The 21,707-nt window shown below is 37.6% G+C and overlaps 2 protein-coding genes across 2 annotated transcripts; one reads left to right on the top strand and one right to left on the bottom strand.

The window, feature by feature from the left end:
* Positions 1–1,420: 1,420 nt before the first annotated feature.
* LOC114158173 (dihydrolipoyllysine-residue succinyltransferase component of 2-oxoglutarate dehydrogenase complex, mitochondrial-like) lies at positions 1,421–10,541 on the bottom strand. Its single transcript, XM_028039485.1, has 15 exons — positions 10,319–10,541; positions 8,232–8,265; positions 8,081–8,123; positions 7,806–7,870; positions 7,628–7,702; positions 7,487–7,542; positions 7,300–7,408; positions 5,964–6,065; positions 5,787–5,854; positions 5,577–5,674; positions 5,356–5,486; positions 4,808–4,881; positions 4,598–4,681; positions 4,349–4,516; positions 1,421–3,924 (listed from the first exon to the last, which is right to left on the bottom strand). Exons 1-15 carry the CDS (start codon positions 10,379–10,381, stop codon positions 3,790–3,792), a joined length of 1,305 nt encoding a protein of 434 aa, XP_027895286.1. The 5' UTR covers positions 10,382–10,541; the 3' UTR covers positions 1,421–3,789.
* Positions 10,542–11,309: 768 nt separating this feature from the next.
* Positions 11,310–20,965, top strand: LOC114158183 (prospero homeobox protein 1-like). The gene is made up of 4 exons (XM_028039495.1): positions 11,310–13,039; positions 13,194–13,295; positions 13,609–13,803; positions 17,815–20,965. Exons 1-4 carry the CDS (start codon positions 11,777–11,779, stop codon positions 17,977–17,979), a joined length of 1,725 nt encoding a protein of 574 aa, XP_027895296.1. The 5' UTR covers positions 11,310–11,776; the 3' UTR covers positions 17,980–20,965.
* The last annotated feature ends 742 nt before the right edge of the window (positions 20,966–21,707 follow it).

Below are 21,707 nucleotides of genomic sequence, written 5' to 3'. Positions count from 1 at the left end.
AAAAAATATATTAATGTGGATGTTCGCTTCTTAGTGTTGAACAGTGGGAATGAAGATTACAAACTAGCTTAAATCATGTTCACCTTCTTTTGTTTGAAACAACAGCAGGTAGAAGTTCATTGCAAGCACTAAAGGTGCAGAATACTGAGTACACGTAGAGTGCCTTGCTAATTTTGTCACAGTTCAACCACAAATTTCTGTCTATTTCAGTGACATAGTGCATGAGATAGGCTAAATTGTTGAAGGCATATTTCTGCTCCAGCTTCAAGTCTGTTGCAGACTTCAACAGGTTTCCCTCCAGGACTGTTACAGACTCGTAAACCTCATCATCAGCGCCGTGGGTCCTGGGTCCACCGCTTCATTCTCCGAATCCAAAACAATCTTCAGGTATGACAACTGAACAGGAGCGCGAAGAAAAACGGGGTCCACATCAAAAGAGGCGAGCGAGACGACGAATAGGGCCAGATGCTGCTGAATGAAGCAGTTTGTAAAGGAAAGAGCAGGCTCATGAATAGGGATGCTCGGCATTACTGATGCAGGCGCTGCAGAGCCGCGATAGGAGGATGTGCTGGTGAATTGTCTCAAGGTGTGATGTCCAATTGGTTTCTGCCAGGTGGCTCTAGTGGTAACAAGGAAACAATGACAAATGTACCTGTTCTGTGTGTCACGTGTAAAGAATGTGTGCCATGTGTAAATGGTTTTATTTGCTAAAATTGTTCAACAATTCAGTACTTTACACTCACTGCGGCCATAAATGTACTAATTTGGATTCTCCAAATGATTTTTTAAAACTTTTTTTTCCCCTCCTAGGATGGAGAGATTTTAATAATATTTAAAAGCTAATGACTCTGAATTTATGTTAGATTTCAGGATCCATCATGTAATTCACAGAGTACAAAATCTTTACAGACAATTACCAAAACCTGCCCATGCAGTTCAGGCATGAAGACGTTTTTCTTCATCCTTTTCCCTAAGATCATTTAACATATTCTATTTGTGCCATTTAATTTTTGTTTTCAATCCATGTGTTAATTTGATTATGTTTTAATTTTTATGCTCGGACTCTGAAGTACTTTCTGGGTCCAACTTGACAACAAATTCAATTTAAAACTGGATTTGGATGAAGAAAAAAAAAAAAAAAGAGACTAAGATTGGAATAGTCTTTCCAAATCCTGGACCTCAACTCCACTGAATTCATCGATGATTTTGGCTGGATAGTTGATCAGATTGCTTAGAATTAAAGGAATTTATTTAGCGACCTAGCTTTTTAAAAATACTTTGCAACTTTTTAAAAAGACATTTCTGAAACCTAAAGGTACCAGTTGTGATTTGCGTTTTAGGTTGCTGTTCTGTTGGATCACCCAGTTTGTATATTTTTGTTGTTATGGTCCTCATAGGTCTCAGTACATCTACACACAGGTTAGCAGGTCGTTTTCCATTTTATTGTTGTCAGCTTCCTAGAAGATGTAGAGTATTTTCTCCCTAGTTGATTCAAAAATGATATTATAGTAGTATGCAATGCAAAACATAAAACAAAGTGTTTAAAACTTAAAAAAAAACAGTTTCTTAGACCTTCGGGAACAGCCATTTAGTTATAAAAAAACAGTTTAAATTACACTGATCATTCAGAGTTCTTATAAAATGGAATTGAAATAATTAGCCTGTTTAGAAGAGAAGCAAAACAGAATAATTTAGGTAAATTATCTCTCTGATGTGGCTTAATGAAAACAAACACCTAGCTGCCAATTTCTGATGTGCCATCTTTCATCTGAATGGACACAAAGACTTGAAACCCACGTCTTATTGAGCAGTCTGATTGTAAATTCACAGATTTGGCCAAATTTCCAAGACAAACATAAAAAACCTGCCAACAAACCCTCTCGGATATCTATGCACCCCCGGCACACGCTGCCAATTAGCATGATCTCAAAAGCGCTAATGGAATCTTGAGCCGTCATAAAAGTAAATAATTAAATTAAAGGGGCTCTTGTGTCATTGTTTGCTGTATTTGGACCCATTAGAACCTCCAGTATTCTCATGGTAATTGAATGTTTCTGGAGGGGGCGGAGGGAGTGTTTTTGTCTCGTAATGAATTCTGTGTTTTCCCTCCAAACGGAGTTGTTCAGACATTTGTGTAGGTTCTGGCAGAGAAACAAAGACGTACATTAGGAGCTATTGTCACCCCCTTCTCGCGATTATTAAAGTAAACATGAAACCCTGAAGAGGCATCATACCCAGCTGCACACACTTGAGCTTGTGTTTGTGAAGTGGGAGAAAAGGCCAAGCAACCCTCAAGACTTTGTCAGAGATGATCCCATTATTCGAAGCATCTCAAGAGTCGGGGGAGGTGAGGTGGTGGTGGTGGGGGGCGCCGTGTGGCCTGATGGGGCTTTGAAGATCCACCGTTTGGCACACAGCTCATCCGCCTGATCAGAACTGGAGGAGCGGGACGGATTTGGCACGAGATAAAATGTTTCAGCAAAGATTGACAAATGAGGTGCTTGCTACCTGAGGCGCGTGCTTTCATTTTTGCCGGCATAATACTTCCAAGTCTTTATGGAAAAAAAAAAAAAGATTGTTACCAGAATATAAATTTGCAGCTAAGTATGCACATTTATATTTGATTTGGCAAATGTAATTTTTTATGATTTATTTTTTTTTGTAATGAAAATAACATTTTTATTTATTCATTACAAAATCTAAAAATTGAGAGCACAGAATCTCATTTTGATGCAGAAAACAACCTTTAAACTCAATAACGAAGCCCTCCAGTATGACTGGCACTCCTAGCAAAGATTTCTCCAAATCCATTAAAATAAATGGTTGCTACGGAGACACAAGATGCAACTTTTGCAGCAGTTTTTGTACTGTGAGCTCTGGACATTTTTATCCATTACTATTATCTCCTTCACCGTCCCCCAGCTTGTGTGTGATGGCAGGATAACTGTGAGACATTCTCCAGCCTCATTTGACAAAATTGTAGGAGTTTTAATATTTCTAATCACTGCTCTGACTGCGGATATGGGCAAATTTAGCCGAGTAGCTGATTTTCTTTGTTCTTCACCCTGCATTATTAAGATCAACACAAATCTGCCTACTTTTATTTTAATGTTTTCCTCTCTTTTCCATTGTGCAGAGTGGTTAAAAGAGCCTCCGTGTTACACAGTATTTATTCCCTAGGTAACAGAGTTGCGGATTACTAAATAAATACTCCTAGACAATATGATGAACTTAATAAATAAAAAAATAAAAATGCAACAATTGTAGTTACTTTAAAGGAATTGTAAGGGCTGCCAATCCTAGAGGCACCAGTGGTTTTGCTGAAATAATTATTTATTAATGTAAGATTTTAGGTTTTTGCACTCAAATTAAATGTTGGATTTAAAAAAAACCAAAACACTGCAACACTATGCTGTTCTGATAAAAGACCAACTTAATCGAAAGCCTTTTAGCTTGGTATTGGTAATATTAGGTGCTATAAATGTGCTATAAATATAGCACATTTATATAAATCAATGTGGGATTCTTCAAAACAAAACCTATGATGAAAACATTAAAAAGAAAATCACTGATAAAAGACAGGAAGTGTTGTACTTATTAAACCGAAGCCAAAAGTTAAACAACATTTGAGTTTAGGAATGTTGCAACAGCATTTCAATTCTTCGCGCAGTTCGCCTGAGTTTCTGACAACAGCAGCAGCTGTGCGGGCTAATGTGGGTGGATCTTGGTTTTGATGGGTTCGTCTAGCGCAGTCGAGTATTTCTAAAGAGTAATAAGGCATTTGCAACATCACATGTCCAGCAGCAGCAGCCGTGGATCTTCTACCACTGCTTTGACCTTGCGCAAGAAAGTGACCGCTTCTCTGCCGTCGATGAGCCGATGGTCGTACGTCAGCGCCACGTACATCATGGGTCGGACCTCAACCTGCCAGAACAGACCACATTTTTACTGTCTTCATACAGTTACTTCACAAATCAATCGGGATCGACAAAACGCAACTTTTTTTCCCCCCACGAAAATATCAAAGTGCAGACAAAGGTGCATCGAATTGAAGGCGGTGGTGAATATTCATGCAATTACTTATTTCATATTACATATTTTGATTTAACTGTCATTATTTTCTAGAAATCACTTTTTATTTTGACATTAAAGGTTTTTTTCTTTTTTTGTAAAATTTCTTTGTTTAAAAAGTGATTAAAGTTACAAAAAGCTACAAAAAGGGTAAAACATCCAAGGGGTGAATATTTTTATAAGCACTGAGAAACCTGAAGTCCAGCAGATATTATTTGTTATGTATTACGACTTTTTCCCCCTGAATGTTGATTCCTTTCCTCTCAGCAGACCTCACCTGTCCATTGATGGCCACAGGTCTGTCGAAGACCCCGTGCATGCCGAGAATGGCCGACTGCGGGGGGTTGACGATGGGTGTGCTGAACAAGGAGCCAAACACGCCACCGTTGCTGATGGTGAACGTTCCTCCATCCATATCTTCAACCGCAAGCTCATTTTTACGAGCCTGAGGAGCAAAAAGACAAAAGCTTCTCAGAACTCTGTAATAGGAAAAAACAAAGCAATGTTTACAGTTTAAGATGTTCACCTTTTCTCCCAGAGCATTTATGGTTCTCTCAATCTCAGCATAGTTCATGGACTCCACATTTCGCAGCACCGGTACTACAAGTCCCTGCGAGGTAAAAAAAAAAAAAGCACGAAGCAGTAAAAACTACAACAGATTTAGATGACGTGAAAGTTATCCAGAATTTAGCAGCGATGGGAATCACGGTAAACTTTTAAATACTAGAAGTCAAACCTTCGGAGTTGCCACAGCGATGCTGATGTCCACATAATCTCTGTATACAATCTCTTTGGTTGCTTCATCAATAACTGCAGGCAAGCAAACAACATATTTGGCATACAAATTAATGACATAACAAGTTTGACCAGATCACCAATGCTTGTGTTATAGTACACTGGAAAAGATTCAAATCCCTTGAACTATTCCACATTTTGTTATGTTACAACCACAAACTTCAGTGTAAGTTATGGGAATTGCATAGACCAACACAAAGTAGTGCACAACTGTGAAGTGTATTTTTTCAGTGTGACGTACATTTGCATTTAGTTCAACTTACTCTAATGGTCTTCAAAAGCAAAATCCAGTGCAAGCGACTAAATTTAGAGATCACTAAACAAACCATGCCTGCAGTGAAACATGGTGGTGGAAACATGATGCTACAGCCATGCTTAAAAAGCAATTAAGTTTGAGATTGTAATACAAAAAAACATGGAAAAGGGAATGAATACCTCTTTAAGACAATGTTTGGGTCTCTTCAGATCCAGTCGCTTGCATTAGCTTACCAGCGTTGACGGCGGGTTGATCCATCAGCGCATGTGAAGCCGCCTTAGCGAAAGCAGACATAAAACCCAGCTTGGCGTTGTGCTTCGTTAGAAACGCCTCCTTGTAGAGTTCCCTCATTTCCTTGACGTTACTAGAAGAAATGGTGGGCGTCACCACAGACCAGGTTCGATAGTACCGAGGCCGGAAACTGGACTTGTCTCAAGCAGTTTCTTTGACTCACGTCATGTCTATTTCGTTGAAGGTGGTCAGCATGGCGCAGGTGTTCTGAGCTTCCTTCAGTCTCTCAGCAATCCTCAGCCTCATTCGGCTCATCCTCACCTGGAGACATGAAGCAAACCAGCTAGCGGTGAGCTGCAGTCCTCTAAATATTACGATAAGTTTGGCTTTCATGGAAAAAAGTACTCTGATGTCGCCTCTGCATGTGTGTTACCCTGTTTTCTCCTCTGACTCCTGCTGCTGGAGGAGCGGGTGGTGCAGGACTGCGTTTGACAACAGAAACTGCGTGAAGAAGGGGAAAAACAGGAAAAAACAACAATTTAATGACTATGAAAAAGAGAAACATGTCCATACAATTAATAGCTGATGGTATGAATAGTGCGGTACTCACCAGGCGGGGGTGGAGCAGAAATGGACGGCTGAGGTGGAGGTGGTGGAGGAGGAAGGACATCCTCTGTAGCTGCAGAGGGAGCAGCTTTGGCAGATGGAGGAGCTAAGAAGTGAGATGCAAGCTTTATGAAATTTTGTTTTTGTATATGGATACAAATACAACCCTCCTCCCCCACCCACACGGCATTATTAAAGATGTTTAAATGACAAAAAAAAGCTTAATTTACATTTATTTTTATAGGAATCTTGGCACAAGAGATTTTAAATAAACAAATATTAATGTTAGAATTTTTTTCACATTTAATTAAGGCACTCAAAATAAAATATGAATTTATTAAAAACCTTTCACGCATACTTACCAAGTAACACGTTGTGTAAAAGACGCAGTAAGCAGGTATTATTAGAACATTACAAACCGGTTAGCATATTTGAAAGCAAAACAAGTAATACAAATGTTAAAAATAGTAAAATATAAAAAGGGATGATCATTTATTTTTAATGTCCATTAAGAATAGGTTTTAATTACTAAACCATAACATAACTTAAAAACCATAACCTTTCCTTGTAGAGCTACAGTATTTCGCATAAGCTGTAGCTATATGATTGAGTTTTTGTAGAGACCAGTATAGACACCATTGCAATAATTTAACCTACTAAAAATAAGATTATGCTTCATTTTTCATCCTTAGGACCCAAAACAATGATGACTGTTTTATCTGAAAAGAGCTTACAGGAAAAAAATATCTGATCCAATCAGTTATACTATGTAGGGACTCTTTCAGTGACTTTAAGTGACTGTTTTTATGTGCCAACATAAAAATATTAACTTGCATGTCATGAGCATAAAGTAAGACATGTTGTAATACTTCATCATTTGAGCTAAGTGGAGCATATAGACATTGATCAAAACTGAGAATGGAGCCTGGAGGAACCCCATCTGCAATTTTTCAGATTTCTAATTACCAACCGACACAAAACAGCCACAATATGTCAAGAACCAGAAAGGAGAAAATCAGACAATCCCAATCATTCTACCAGTTATTATGTTATATATAAAAAATATTAGTTGCTTGGTTCATGTTGTAAAACCTACAAACATCATTAAAATAATCAAACCTTGGGCGTGCCGTGGTGGCGTAGTGGTTAGCGCGACCCGTATTTGGAGGCCTTGAGTCCTTGACGCGGCCGTCGCGGGCTCGACTCCCAGACCCGGCGACATTTGCCGCATGTCTTCCCCCGTCTCTTTCCCCGTTTCCTGTCAGCCTACTGTCGTATAAGGGACACTAGAGCCCACAAAAGACCCCCTGGAGGGGTAAAAAAAAAAAAAAAAATCAAACCTCCTTTCCGTAGTTTGAAGAGGGGAGTGCCTGATTCCACCCTCCCTCCATCAGGGATCAGCAGCTCCTCGATCACACCAGCTGCAGGAGTTGGGACTTGAATTGACGTCTGGAAGAGCAGAGCAAAGATGTTTTACCTGCATTAACAATAATGTTAATGTTTGAGTTTAATTTTTTCATATCAAACCTTGTCAGTCTCGACTTCACACACCACTTCGTCTTCTGTTACCGAATCACCCACCGCTTTAAATAAAACCCAAAAGAAACTGAGTGGCACTTCATATGCGGAAAAAAATTGAGTATTTTATTTAAGCTGATCAATACTAACCTTTTTCCCACTTTACATCGCCCTCTGTGACTGACTCAGCAAATGGAGGAGTGTTGACTGTGATCAATTCATCGTCTGTACAAGAAAGACCATAAAAGTATAAATTCAGAGTCATCATGAGTAACAAAAAATAGCAAGTATAGTCTGTTTTAAAAATGATACCAAGACTGATACATACTGTAAACGGCAGATGTCCTAAAATATCTGCAGAGGAATGAATCTGATGAGGCCAGACATCTACGCCTTAATGTGAAAAAAAAGATTGTGGTTCAAAATCAGTAAAAACTTTTTAAAACCAAATATAAAACATTTTAACAATGCAACTATTGTAACTATTAACTGACTCGCTAACAAAATTTTTTAATGCACCACAAACGTCTAAAATAGCTATTTTGCTTTTTTAGGTAAGAAAAATGCTGACAAATCAAAAAAGGAAATGGTCAGAGAACTTACAGCTGAGATTTCCTGTAAACGAATTGGGTGCAGATTGAGTGACCTTAAAGTAATTAAAAGAAAGACAAAATCAATGAGACACAAAATCTTTCAACCATGAAAAGAAGCAGCATTACTGACTTTCTCATAGTTTAGTGAGAAATAATCTTACCCCATAAACTTTGTTGAATACCCAAATTATAAACCTTAAAAAGGAGAACGAGAGCATTACATTTATTTTGTTTCAATGAAACGCTCCATTGTTATTAGCTTTCTCCATAATTATTTCTAGGATTTTATTTTGTTACATCAGGTGTGTATATTTGTGCCGATTGTCATGTGAACAGATTGTTGTTGTCTATCTTTTTATCTTTCATGTCATGTCAAGTTGTTAATTTATAATTGATCTGTTTAATGTTTAATTAACTTGTAGACTATTTTAGGTTGCTCAGATTTCTTAATTGTTCCCAAACCGATTAACAAACCACTAACACAACTTGAAATATTTTTAATAAAAATGGTAAAGAATCATTTACTTCTCGTCTCACACACTTTTAGAGCCAACAACCAGTTAAACCACTTCATTTTCCAGTGGACTGCTGTAAGCTCCACCACTGCTGAGCACCATACAATGGACATGACTCATACATGTGATGTGGGATGCCTGACGAGGGTGGAGTCAGTCAAAGTGGAACCAAACATACTTTTCCAGTTCCTGCGCAGACATGCAGCTAATTTTGCAAAAAGCTGAGATGTTATTGAGTTACCTTTATGTTTTAATTATGCCAGCAACATGTTTTATAGTCAAAAAATGTATTCTACCATGGCTTGTTATGCTCCCTAAACGCAATCATGTGGCTACTTCAACAGAAAGTGAATCTGGGTCTTGTTATCCAAACCTTTTTTCTACATGTTCACTGTTAAGACTCAAATGTCTCTGTGACGATGTTTTGCTGCTCTGTGCCTGCAGTGTTTTCTGTAGCAATGAACAACCTTTTGGTATAACTTAATATATGTTCACTTTCCTTTACATTCTGTGTTTCTTTGTTAAGTGGTTGGTTTAACTGGTGTAACTGGTGACTGTGTGACGTTTTTATGATGTAAAACATAGAATTGTTGCTGAAAATGTGTTATACATATAAGCCTGATTTGACTGGTTGGATTTCTGACACAGAAGCAGTTTCAACCATATAGCTGCTGAATTGAGGTGCAGTTTAAGAATGTGAAGGTTGTCCTCTTTTCTTATTAACCCGTCTACTTTATGCAAAGCACATGCAGCAAAACAAACCTACAAAATGATGCTCCTACCATCATGCTTGACACCGGATAGTGTGCTGAGATTTGAAATCTGCATCTTAGCTTATTAAACATGCTTCTATTTATCTGCTTTACTTTGTAAGCAAGCTGGATTCCCCAGTTCTTCTGAAAATGTTTTCCTGTTGTTACTTGGGTGCACCGATCGATCTGCCTCGATTTCCTATATTTTGTTGATCGGCCGATGCTTACATGTGAAACCGATCTCATCCACAGCATTTAAAAAGTTACAAAGCGGATGCGCATTTGGGCCTTTTCTTTTTGCACTACAAGAAACCTAAAATTCAGGACACTTCATTGTAAAAGCAGAAATACTGCTTTGCACTTTAGTTTTGGTAAGTGGCTCAAATCAAATCTGCAGCCTGGAGATTGAATCTCAGTAATTTAATTATTTTTTAAATCTATATTTACCCTTATTTTATGTTTATAAAATGTTAAAGATTTAACTAATGCATTTTTAAAAATAATTTTATAATTTCTATTCACTTCTCTGAGTATTCAGATACTTTTTTTTAACTTTATGCGGGTTATATTTTTTGTTGGTGTTATTAATACAACTACATTTTTTGTATTTTTGGACCATTTTACTGTAGACATCTCATATTTAGATTTCCTTATATTTTTTGGTGGTGATATTTTGCATGCTCTTTTGTTTGTTTTTTGTCATGTGTAAAGTACTTAGTGCTAATTTTGACTCCCCGCCCCCCACCCCGTATTTCTAGGATCTTCACTGACTTAACTTGGACTCTCCGTATTACTCAGTACAAACAAGTCCTTACATTGCTGGCAAAGAAAAACTATCAGTCAAACATGATCACTATGAAGTTATCCCTTCTTTTTGTAAAGTTTACTCTGTTTTCAAGCTTCTCGACAGACTTGAGTCTGTTGATCGTCAGCCTGCAGTTTGCCCGGTTCAGCTCGTCTGGTTGCTTCCTGGCTGCTTACCTGGCTCGCCGCTGACAGGGACCGACGCAGCGTGAGGTAAACACAAGGGGACCGTGACAGCATCTCGGTTGCAGGAGCCCAACTTTATTGCCCTGTTTGTGGAAGCTGGAGCAAACAGAGAGAAGGAAGCGAGCTGTACCTCTCGCCCCCGCAGCACAGCGGCGCTCCCACTGGGAGGAACCACCGCAGCTCGCCCGGGAGTGGTGGGACCGTTGCACAGAGCGGGCGGTGCGGGAGTAGATATCAATCACACCCCACCTCAGATGGAACCATCTTTTTATACAAAGATCGGGATTCCTGCTCCTGTGTTGTTGTTTTTTTTTAAATCCCAGTTATGATTTTAACATAACTGTTGATATGGCGCATTTTAGGTTTGGTTTATGAATCAGCAAATCTGTTGTTAGAAAATATATATTGGATAATAGAAATAACAGCAGCCCAAACCCTGGGCCTTGTGGAGCACAATTATATTTATATTAAAATGATTTTAGTTGCTTGCTTCTGTCAGAATAAAATGTATTCTTGTACTTGATGGTTGGGTTAAGAACTATATGTAGTTATATGGTTCACAGATCCGAACATTAACCTTCACCAATCACTATTTAGCTCCAATCATCTTTGTATCAACGATAAGCAGCTTCTCTCTCCCTTATAGAATGAAGCCTCCCCACAGAATGATACTGCCATCCCTATGTTTCATCATTGTGATTGTGCATTTAGGGTTATGCACAAAGTTACTTTTCCAGTATATGTAGATAGAAATCTGGTCTCACCTGGCTGGAGACATTTTTTCCACATACTTGTGTCCCGTCTTTTTGTCACTCGTCCATGAAAGCCACATTTCCTCCTGGGTTTCACGGGCATCTTTCTTGCTTTCTTCGATGATTACAAACGTCATGGACTTTTTTATTTACTAATCTTGTGACTTCTGAAGGCTTTTTTTTAAAAAAAAAAAGGATTTCATTTATGAGTACCAGAGCAAAAGGGGCTGAATACAAATGTACACCATAACAAAATAAGATAACCATCCATCATTTTCTCTGATAATGCACCAGTTTTTTAGTGTCTTTTACAGACACCAAAAAAATAAAGTATATATTGCCATTTGTGATTTTAATATAAGATAAACAAAATGGAAATAAAGTATAAAAATGTAATAATTGAATCTAAGGATAGTTTTTTTGAGGTGGGTCTATGTGTGTCAGGCGAGGGTGTGTATTAGACCACACCTCCAGCTCTTTGAGGGGCTTTTAGCAGATTCACTACAGATAAATAATTGTCCCATCCTCCTGTGCGCTTCAAAACCCTCTGTGATCTCTTAGTGCACCTCTCAGGTACGCCATCAGTTCTTTATTACAACTCTGGCTCGGTGAGTATGACGAATAAAAATGCTTATACTCATAATGAAGCGTCACATTGTTAATGATCATATTTGTCACTCTTTTCAGGCTGTGAAGCATGAGTTTCTGGAGCAAAGGTATGTATTCTTCCAGCGACGTCTGCCTGGTCGGCTGCACTGCAGAGCATCTGCCCCCCAGTCACTCCGACCCACCGCCATCAAATTTAGGTGGTTTTTACACCTCACACAAGGACAGCAAGAACATTAAGGGATTGATTCACAGGATTGAAAACACTGCTTCGGGTTTATCGTGTCCCATCCCAGTGGAGTATAATCTGTCCACAGGGAGCACAAGAACACCTTTGTCTCCTGATTCTTACAGTCATTACGACTGGAGCCTCAACAGCGGCCATCAAGCCAAGCGTGCCAGAGTTGAGAACATCATCAAAGGTATAACCTGCACAGATGTGATGCCAAATCAGCACGAGGAGACCGGCTGCGTGCGAGAGGAAGAAGAAAGGGTTGAAGTGTCAGCTTTACATCAGAAACACATGGAAACGAGTGGAACTGAAAGCCGGAGCGAAAGCCATCAGCACCTCAGAGAGGTTAGGACGAAGTTCGATCCCATCTGCAAAGATGAGAAGTTTCCCAGATGTAGCGTTTCATCTGAAGCATCTACAGATGAGGCGCTTTCTAAATCCTGCAGCGAATCTGAAAGCAGTCCAGGTAAAACTCATCAAGAATGGAAGAAGGTGGCGCTAGGCCACTTCAGCTCCAAACCGGATCGGGTAAAGCTGATGGCAGATATTTTAAAGTACGAGCTGAGCCGAGCTGTGAGCAGGAGTGTGGACTCCATTTTCAAAAGCATGCCGCTTACACAGACCCCAACTGAGATGGAGAATTCAGAAACTACTCTCCCTCCTCAGTTCTCAGAGAGCATGGAGAATAAATTAAGATGTGGGACAGCAGAGGTTCTGCTCCCAGATGTCCAAACAGAAGCTCTGTCTCTGGTGGTCCAAAAGCCAGAACTGGAACGGCCGCAAAACTTCATCCTCCATTCTACGTCAGCGGTTCCTCTTACCCCCAAATCTCCCCTCTTCTTCAGCAGTGAGCCCGAACAAGCATCAGAGCAAAACAACATCACACACCATCAACGGCACGGTTTTAAATGTTTAACAGATGGATGCTCTGAAGGTGGTGAGCCAAGATTGGACACGTATTGGAATTTGGTCAAAGTGAAATCAAAGGTCACCTCCAGATCTGTGAGAAGCCCTCACACACACACCGCGCCGGTGGATCAGGTGATTCTTGAAAACCTGCAGCTCCCACATGTGAAGTTAGAACCAGATTGCTTTGAGAAAAATAATTTCTACATGTTGAACGTATCCTTCAGACGCTCATTAGTCACTTAGATCTGTTATGGTTACCTTATATTTTTAAATGCTTCTTATTTTAGTCTAAAGAAAACCACACGACAACTTAAGAGAATTTTGATTTAGATCTGTGGATTTCTTCCTTAACAATGATGTATTTCAGGAGTGTCTGACAACAAACCACCTGAAGAAAGCAAAGCTCATGTTCTTCTACACTCGCTATCCGAGCTCAGTGGTGCTGAGGATGTGCTTCCATGACGTGCAGGTGAGTAAAACCTCATAATCTCCAAAAAGAAAGTTGTAGAAAACTTGTAAACCCTAAAAAAACTTGACATTTTGCTTCAAGTGTCATGTTTTCACACATGTTTCAATCACATTATGAACCTTGAGATTTATAATTTGCAAAATATCCTGAAAAACAAAAAACAAAAACAGCAGACAACAACATGGTAAAATAGTTGCATCATTTTATTTAATTAAACATTTTTTTTTACATCTAAAATATTCACAATCAAGTTTCCAGTTACACATGGTCATGTTTCATTATTTTACTTACCTGGTGCGTGTGTCGTCCACAGTTCACACGCTGCATCACCTCCCAGCTCATCAAATGGTTCAGCAACTTCCGGGAGTTTTACTACATCCAGATGGAGAAGTTTGCCCGGAGTGCTCTCCTGGAGGGGGCGGCCGATGTGAGGAATCTGACTGTAAGCAGAGAATCAGAACTTTTCAGAGCTCTAAACATGCACTACAACAAAGCCAACGACTTCCAGGTGAGGATGATCCTATGACCCTCCGAGACAAGAGAAATTAGTAATAGTAAGCTAAAAATGTTTTTTAAAAAAATCTAATTAAGGAGCAGAGATTCATGTTTTAACATTTTCCCCCTCATTTGTTAGAATTTAAATACATTTTTACTTATATTCAGCTGGATTTCTTAGAAGTCTTATTTTATTTATAGAGGCACACATTTTTTCACATTGAGTTTATAAATTCTATGTTGGTTTGTATTTTTCTCTGTTCGGATTCATCACAGTCCTAACTATACAGATTTAAAAACTACAATAACAACTGCAACAATTAGTAATTGTATAATAAATTATAGTGCAGTTTACATTTTTGCGACATTTAGGCAATAGTATCCCATTACAAGAGAAAAGAAAGAACACTAGCAATAATCTGACTTTTAAATTAGTAAAAAAGTTGCAACTACAATGTCAGATTTGATCAGAGATCTGATATTGTATTGGTATTCAAGAAGTTTGTTTGTTGCTTGTGACATGCCCAAAAGTCTGCATGCCATCTGTAAAGGGAAGCGATCATTTAAGAGGCTATGACCTGTAAATGGTGATAATTCAATCAGGCACTGTGACTTAGGCAAGCACCTCCTCTACACGATACAACAGACCTGATGAATTATATATTGCAAAATAAGAATTTAACTGTCAACTATCAAATTAACTACTAAATTTACCTCATTTGTATTTGCTTAAACAAGTATTAAAACATGTTTTAAAAAATCTGCACAGTGAAGGATGTTCCATGTGATAAACATGTTTAATTCTAGGTGATGAAACATGGATAAAATAACAAAAACAGTAAAATTGGCTTTTTTACTTTAGAGGAAATTCTGTAAACCAGCATCACATGATTACAACCATCTTTTCTTATACAAGATGGCATATAGTTACCAAATTCTTCATGAAGAGAGATGAAAATAAACAATAATTCATTAGTTTGGGGCACAACTTGTTTTCCTGATTTGAGAAGTTAGCTCTTTGTCATCTAAATTTATCCAGGAACATCCGGGCGTCTATGAAATGGCGCAAAAGAGAATATGTTTCTATAAAGGGAGGCTCAGGTAGATTATAGCTTAATGGGGCATATATAGACATAAAGAAGAAAATTTATGTCTATATAGTGGCGCTAAAAAAATATTAAGTTACATCATGGTGCCATCATACATTTTATATCATCAAAAGGAGCGCAATCTGATCATTGTGCCAGTCGCCTTTATTACTGCCACTAAAGTTTGTCCAAATGGGTCGTTTGCTCAGTTTATATGAGAACTCACTGAATCGGCTAATATGGGTTAGTTGCTTGAACCGAAAGATACCCGAGCCCAGTGGTTATTGCTCAGAGGTTTTACAACATTTAAAAGCCATTGTGGTTATATACTGAAGCCAAATATACCAAATATGCGTTTTCTTAATCCCAGTTCATGACTGGAAAGAAATTGTCTGATTAGAGTTGGTTGAAAACAGGCAAGTGTCCACTTTGTTTGTCTTGGCACTTCTCTATCCTGCAGCTGAAAAGCAATTTCAATCTGCTATGAATTGATTATTCTAGGACAAACTTATTTTTAATGAATCTTAACTATCCTTTTAAGGTCATTTTTTTCTTAGATGCGAGAATAGTTTGTTTTTCTATAGTCAAAGATGTGTCTAATTTTGAGTTTTGTGGTGAAAACAAATGTAATAAATTTCTGTATCCCATGATTCAGGTCTGAGTGTTAAAACTGTAAATGTAAATACTTTAGATTACTTTCTGCAATGTCAGAGTGTCTTGTTTCATGTAATTGGCCTCTAGATATTTCAGTTGGCCAGGAGTCTGTTTTATACGGAAATATTCAGATAGCTGGAACAGCTATGAAGGCGGTTTACATGTTTACCATTACCTCCAGAACTTGCTCATGCAGACTGAGAAAACAGCTAAGATCCAACTTAGAAAAAGACAGAAAAAATATTTTTTTTGTCCTTTTTGGTGCCTGGGTTTGATGAGAATACCTTTCAGTTTTCTTTACATCAGTAATACACTACAGCCTTAAAAACACTTCTGAAGCTTCAGAGATAAGGCTAAGGAATAAACAATTGTAGAATAATGTGCATCCAACTAAGATGGATGCACATCTTAGTTGTGCATCCATCTAAGATGATGAATTTACATAAAAAACAAATTTTGCAGTTGAAAATGCATTTTTTTTAAAAACAAACAAAAAAAAAAAACAATAATTCAGAATATTTCTGCCATAAACCTAGGAAGCATTTGTAAACACACTATAAAAATGTAGAGCAGTGAGCACAGTGAGTATATTAACCATACTACCTTTAAAAATTTAAAGATGGCCTTAGTACACTTATATAAAAATATTAAAGCGGCGGTGTCCAAACATTTTGCCGTGAGTCAAAATCCTCAACTGCTCAAAGTCCAAAAAAAATGAAGATGCTTTACTATTAAAGGTTATTTACAAATATGTAAACTGTGGATCCTGGATTCATCAGGGTTTTACAGCATATTTTAAAAAATGCATGCAGTCTAAATGTTGGTTCACTGGTTTTTATTTTATTCATTACAGAGACAGTAATATTTTGGTTATTTAGCCAAATGTTGCTCCTAACATTTTTCATCTTAAGATTTCAATATGTCACTGCAAATGTAGGTCTAGTAAATAGAAGCAAATTTGCTGGAGTGGAAAATATGTACTGGTCTTGAATTGTGGTCAGGGACTACACAAAATCAGCTTGTGGGGCAAAAAAGGCCCTCAGGCCGCACTTTGGGCACCACCTCATTACAGCATAGATCTCATACATCGGCAGACACTGTACAGATTTAACAAAATCAAAATTTAGGTTGCGTTTCATTATAAAAAGCATTTGGTTAAGTGCAAACCTGGCAGGTACAAAGGAAAGGAATGATTCAAACAGCATTATTACTAAATACATCGCTGTAACAGAGATCCTGTACTGTTAAGAAGCCGTTCGTCCACAACTTTGATGCACAAATAACTTTTGAGTTTAGAGAGGAAGAAAACTCCAGAAAATATTTGACATACAAGTAAAACATGTAATGCTTTCATAGTTATAAAACGAGGGATAAACTCTTCCACAGCTCAACAATGTTCAGCTGTGGGAATTGGATGAGGTTTCATGTTTACATGATCAGTTAGGATGTCAAAGAATAAACTATAGCACAGAATCATATTTCAGCAAGTCTAGTCATTTTCTGGAATTCACTTTGAAACTTAAAGTACCAAATAATCTAAAACAACAATTGCAATCAAATATTTTGGACATGGGACCAGCCAAGCAGATACACTGCGCTCATTGTGGAAAACCACACTTTGTATCAAATTAGAAATTGATTTGTGGTTTATTAGAAATGCATTATAAATGTGCCATTAATAAAACAAATGAAAATTTAAACATTTTCTTTTAACTAGTCACATTTAGTCAAAAATGTCTTACATTTTTGTCATTTATTTTTTTCAACTGAGTTGAAAAAAAAAGAAGTTATTTCAAAGGTAGGTTTATGGTAAGGTTGCCTTCCTCTGGCAGAGTTTATGATAAAACTGTCTGATCTCACGTTGAAGAATCTTATAATGGAGCATAGAAAATAACTAATGCTTTTATAATGCTGGTAGACCTGAAGTATACAAATTTTAAACTAGCTGCAATTTGCATGCAAGAGGTAAAGAAATTATGGAAATTATTTCTTTACTTCAAGAATTATTTCAGGAAATTATTTCCTGGGCTAAGAAGAAAAAGTGCAGAAAAAGTGGACTGTTGTCCAGTGGAATGAATTAAAATGTGCTGCTGTGTTCAGTAGAGACTCGGTTTTAACTCCAGCTGGTTTGTTTTATATCGCTTCACTAAGTCTTTACTTACCTTGATATACAAGACCAGAATATGCCTAAGAGCATCATGTTTATTTACGCAAGCTTTTTTTTTTAGAGCCAACAACTGAGAAAATTGTTTGACTCCAATGTTTCTCGCATGCATTGTTAGGTACCTGACCGATTCCTTGAAGTGGCTGAGATTACACTGAGAGAGTTTTACATCGCAATTTCAATGGGCAAGGATCGTGACCCGTCCTGGAAGAAGACAATCTACAAGGTGATCTGCAAGCTGGACAGTGACGTTCCACCTGAATTTAAATATCACTTTGGATGAACGCCAGCCAAAAAGGCATCTTGTGCCACAGCGTGGACTTACTGAGTAATTTGGTTTTAAATGGGAAAAGAAAGGTAAATATATGGATGGTTAGTAATATGGATGTCGGAACAAGGAAGAGTAATGGCTGATTTTGTAGCTTCAACTTTTTACCACTCTACAAAAAAAGCTACTAACGTTAACTCAGTGAGTGATCTTAAATGTTTTCTGTATTAAAAGAAAATCTTTAACATGTTAGTTTTGAATGTCTTTAGGTTGCATAAAAAATGCAAAAAATGAAGAAATTCCAGATTTGTGAAGAACGTTTTCCAAAACGCACACAAAACAAGGTCCACACCGGAGAGAAAAAATATTTAATATTTAACATATAAAGTACATTTTATTTAGATAAATACAATTTCAAAACTTACTCGATCTGTACATTTTTCCACATAATTACATCCAGCACAATTACTTCCCATACTTACCATAAGTTCATCATGCTTGATTTGTTCTGTCGGTACTCAGGCAAAATGTCTCCAGGAGGATAAATCCTCTTTGCTCGTCTAGCTTCAGGGAATCCAGGCAGACGAATCCAGATTAAAATCCAGAGTGGGAAAATTCAAACCCTGGGTTTCCTTCAGTCTTCGAAGAGTTTAAACATGGAAAAGAAAAATGTTGATAACACCAGTGTCTTTTTTTTTCCATTACATGTTAATAAATTTCATACAATAAATGTAGCTACCCATGCTGAAAGAAAGTGGGGCCTCCTTCTTACATCCTTTCTAAGAAGCACTAAACGACCTGACCTCTGTTTTCTGGCAACCAACCCAGTAGATGTAACAAATGGTAAAGTCATATCTCAAATTCCAGTATTACCAAAAAGGGTTTCTACTTTCAAGATTTCAGCAAGAGAAATGTTATGACCTCTTTAAGTCTGCAGACTTGACAAGTCGTCAAGCATACAGTTAGTGTTGGTCAAAAGGTCAATGCCACAGAAGTTGATTGTTCATAAAGCCGTTTCAAGGCATATTAATGGAAAGGTAAGCTGAATGAAAGTGTGGTAGGAAAAAAAAAGCGCAGAAGTAACAGGGGTAACTTTAGTTTTTAGAGAACTGTGAAGCAAAGGATCTTTCAAGAGTTTGGGGGAGATTCACAAGATATAGAGAGAGTCCAGAGTTGGTTCTTCAAGAGCCGCCAAATATATATATTCAAAATAATGATCTACGACTATTCCAGTCTTTGTGCTAAACCACTCCTGAAACACAGACATCAGAAGAATCTTACCTGGGCTAAGAAGAAAAAGTGCAGGACTGTTTTCCAGTGGACTGAATGAAAATGTGCTAATTTAGAAATCAAGGTCCCAGAGTCTGGAGGAGAAGCGAAGAGCCATATAATTGAAGTTGATTCAGATCCAGTGTTCAGTTTCCAGTCTGTGATGACTTTGGGTGTCATGTCATCTGCTGGTGTTGGTCCAAAATCAGAGCGACCACCTAACAGGACATTTTAGGGCACTTCAAGCCCGCTTCTTTCGAAAAGCCTTATGAAGATGGTGATTTCACCTCCCAAAAGGAATTCACATGTGTTCACACTAAACTGAATTTCAGTTTTCCATATTTGTATGCTAAGAATATGGAAATTGGCAAACGACACTGAAACAAACACTGCCTGGCCAAAAATAAAGTCTGATATTTTGTTGGAAACCTTTAGCTATGATTACGAAACACATTTGCTCCAGCATTGTTTTGATAAGCCGCTGCTGTATCACAATTTATTTCCATTCATTTTTGTATTATCTTTTCACCAAGATCTTGTTTTGATGATGGGAGAGTACGGCCACCTCTCAAAGCCAGCATATCCCCAGGATTCTCAATGGGATTAAGGTCTTAAATGCATGGCGGCCAATCCATTTGTGAAAATGATGTCCCATGTTCCCTGAATGACTTTCACAGTTAGTCTAATGAATCGTTGGCAAAAGTATATTTCAAGATGACATCAGGGAGGAAAAGCTTCATTGACTAAATTACCTATTCAGCATCTTCAGGTAGTCAGCTGACCTCATAATGTTGTGAACCTAAATCTGACCAACTTTGGAGCACAGGGCTGTCCCCAGAGGCTTGTACAGTAGACACTAGGCATGTTGAGTGCATCACTTCATCTGCCTCTCTTCTTACCCCGATATGCCCATCACTCTGGAATAGGGTAAATCTGGGCCCTTCAGACTACATGATCTTCTTCCATTGGTCCAGAGTAATTTTTTTTTTGCTCCTTGCAAATTTAAGCCTTTTATCTCCAGTTAGCTTCAATGATTAATGGTTTTCTTATGGCTACACAGCTGTTGAGTCCCAATCGAATGGATTCCCTTGGCATTGTGCGCATAGAAATGTTTTTACTTGCATTCAACAGTTTTTAACCCATTTTTAGTAGTTTCTCCAATCTCACTAGATGTTTTCTCTGCTTGGTGTTGGTGATTTCCCCTTTCTTAAACAGACCAACATCTTTTCCACAACCACGGGATGCATCTTTCGACATGGTTGTTTAAGAAATGAGAAGCTACTGATTGCATCGTTAGGGGTTAAATAACATGTTACCATAAGAGATAAGTGACCATGCACTAATTATCCAACAGGAGGCTCAACTGTAATTACTTAGTTTGGCAACTTTTGTTTTGGCCAGGCAGTGTAGAATTCTCTTAAATAATAAAAGTATAAATTTGATTAATAAATTGAATTACTACAAGTAAATACATTTTTCAATATGGAGATTGTAAGATAATGTATTAAACCATTCTGTTTGCAGTATTGTTTGGATATCTGTTATTTGAGTGTTAGCATTCATGACCTATTAAGACTATAACAAGACAGGAAAAAAAGGAAAACACCAATCTGTGTAGATCACGGTTCACCACATCATGATCACAAACGTGCAAAAATACAATATGTTAGGGTTGAAACAGTACCTCTGAAATGTTAATGACATTGCTATTTCTTGTGACTCTTTTGCTGTAGAAAAGGTAAACCAGTTCAGTTGAAACAACTACCTTAGGACATAATGACTAGTAGAAGCTCAAGAAGGTGGTAGTCATCTACAGAAGGACAGAGCCTTAGGCAAAATTGTGGAAACTATTGTTCAGCAGTGGCACCAAATGTACAAAGAATTTTCCAGAGGCTGAAGGCAAATGTGTGTTCAAAAGCACATGTCTACATAGTGCATATTTGTCCATCTTTCTGTTGTCAGTAAACATCTAAGTTTAACTGGAATAAAATTCTTGGTGACTACAATTATCACAATAAGCCGGTAATAAAACTTTTCACATAAAAATTTAAGATACGTAAAAAGTTACATTTGCATATAAATGCACAAAAATCATGCAAACAATTATGCCTTTTTTTCTTCCCAAAAATAGAATGTTAAAGTCAGAAAACGAAACAGTAATAAAACATAATGCAATAATCTGAGCTACTATTGCTCTTGAGTTTTTTAAAAAGGTCAATTTTAAACACCACCAAAGATAATTCCAAAGACAATTTACCCCCTTATTTCTTGTTCTTCCCTTCTTGACACCTATATTTTGAAGCTTTAATATTGGATTAACATAACCCAACAATATTTTCCCCTCAGTAAATGAAATTTTAATCATCTTTTTCAATTACAATTTCATTTATTATGGGAAAAAATATATTTTCAAACGACCTGGGCCTCTGTGCGACAGTTATTGGCCCCTTGTTCAATCATCAACAATCCATTAT

The sequence above is a fragment of the Xiphophorus couchianus genome, chromosome 15 (genome assembly GCF_001444195.1).
Source record: "Xiphophorus couchianus chromosome 15, X_couchianus-1.0, whole genome shotgun sequence".
In the NCBI taxonomy this organism is placed as follows: domain Eukaryota; kingdom Metazoa; phylum Chordata; class Actinopteri; order Cyprinodontiformes; family Poeciliidae; genus Xiphophorus; species Xiphophorus couchianus.
The sequence above is the reverse complement of the archived record's forward strand: the minus strand, read 5'-3'. Positions and strand labels throughout refer to the sequence as shown.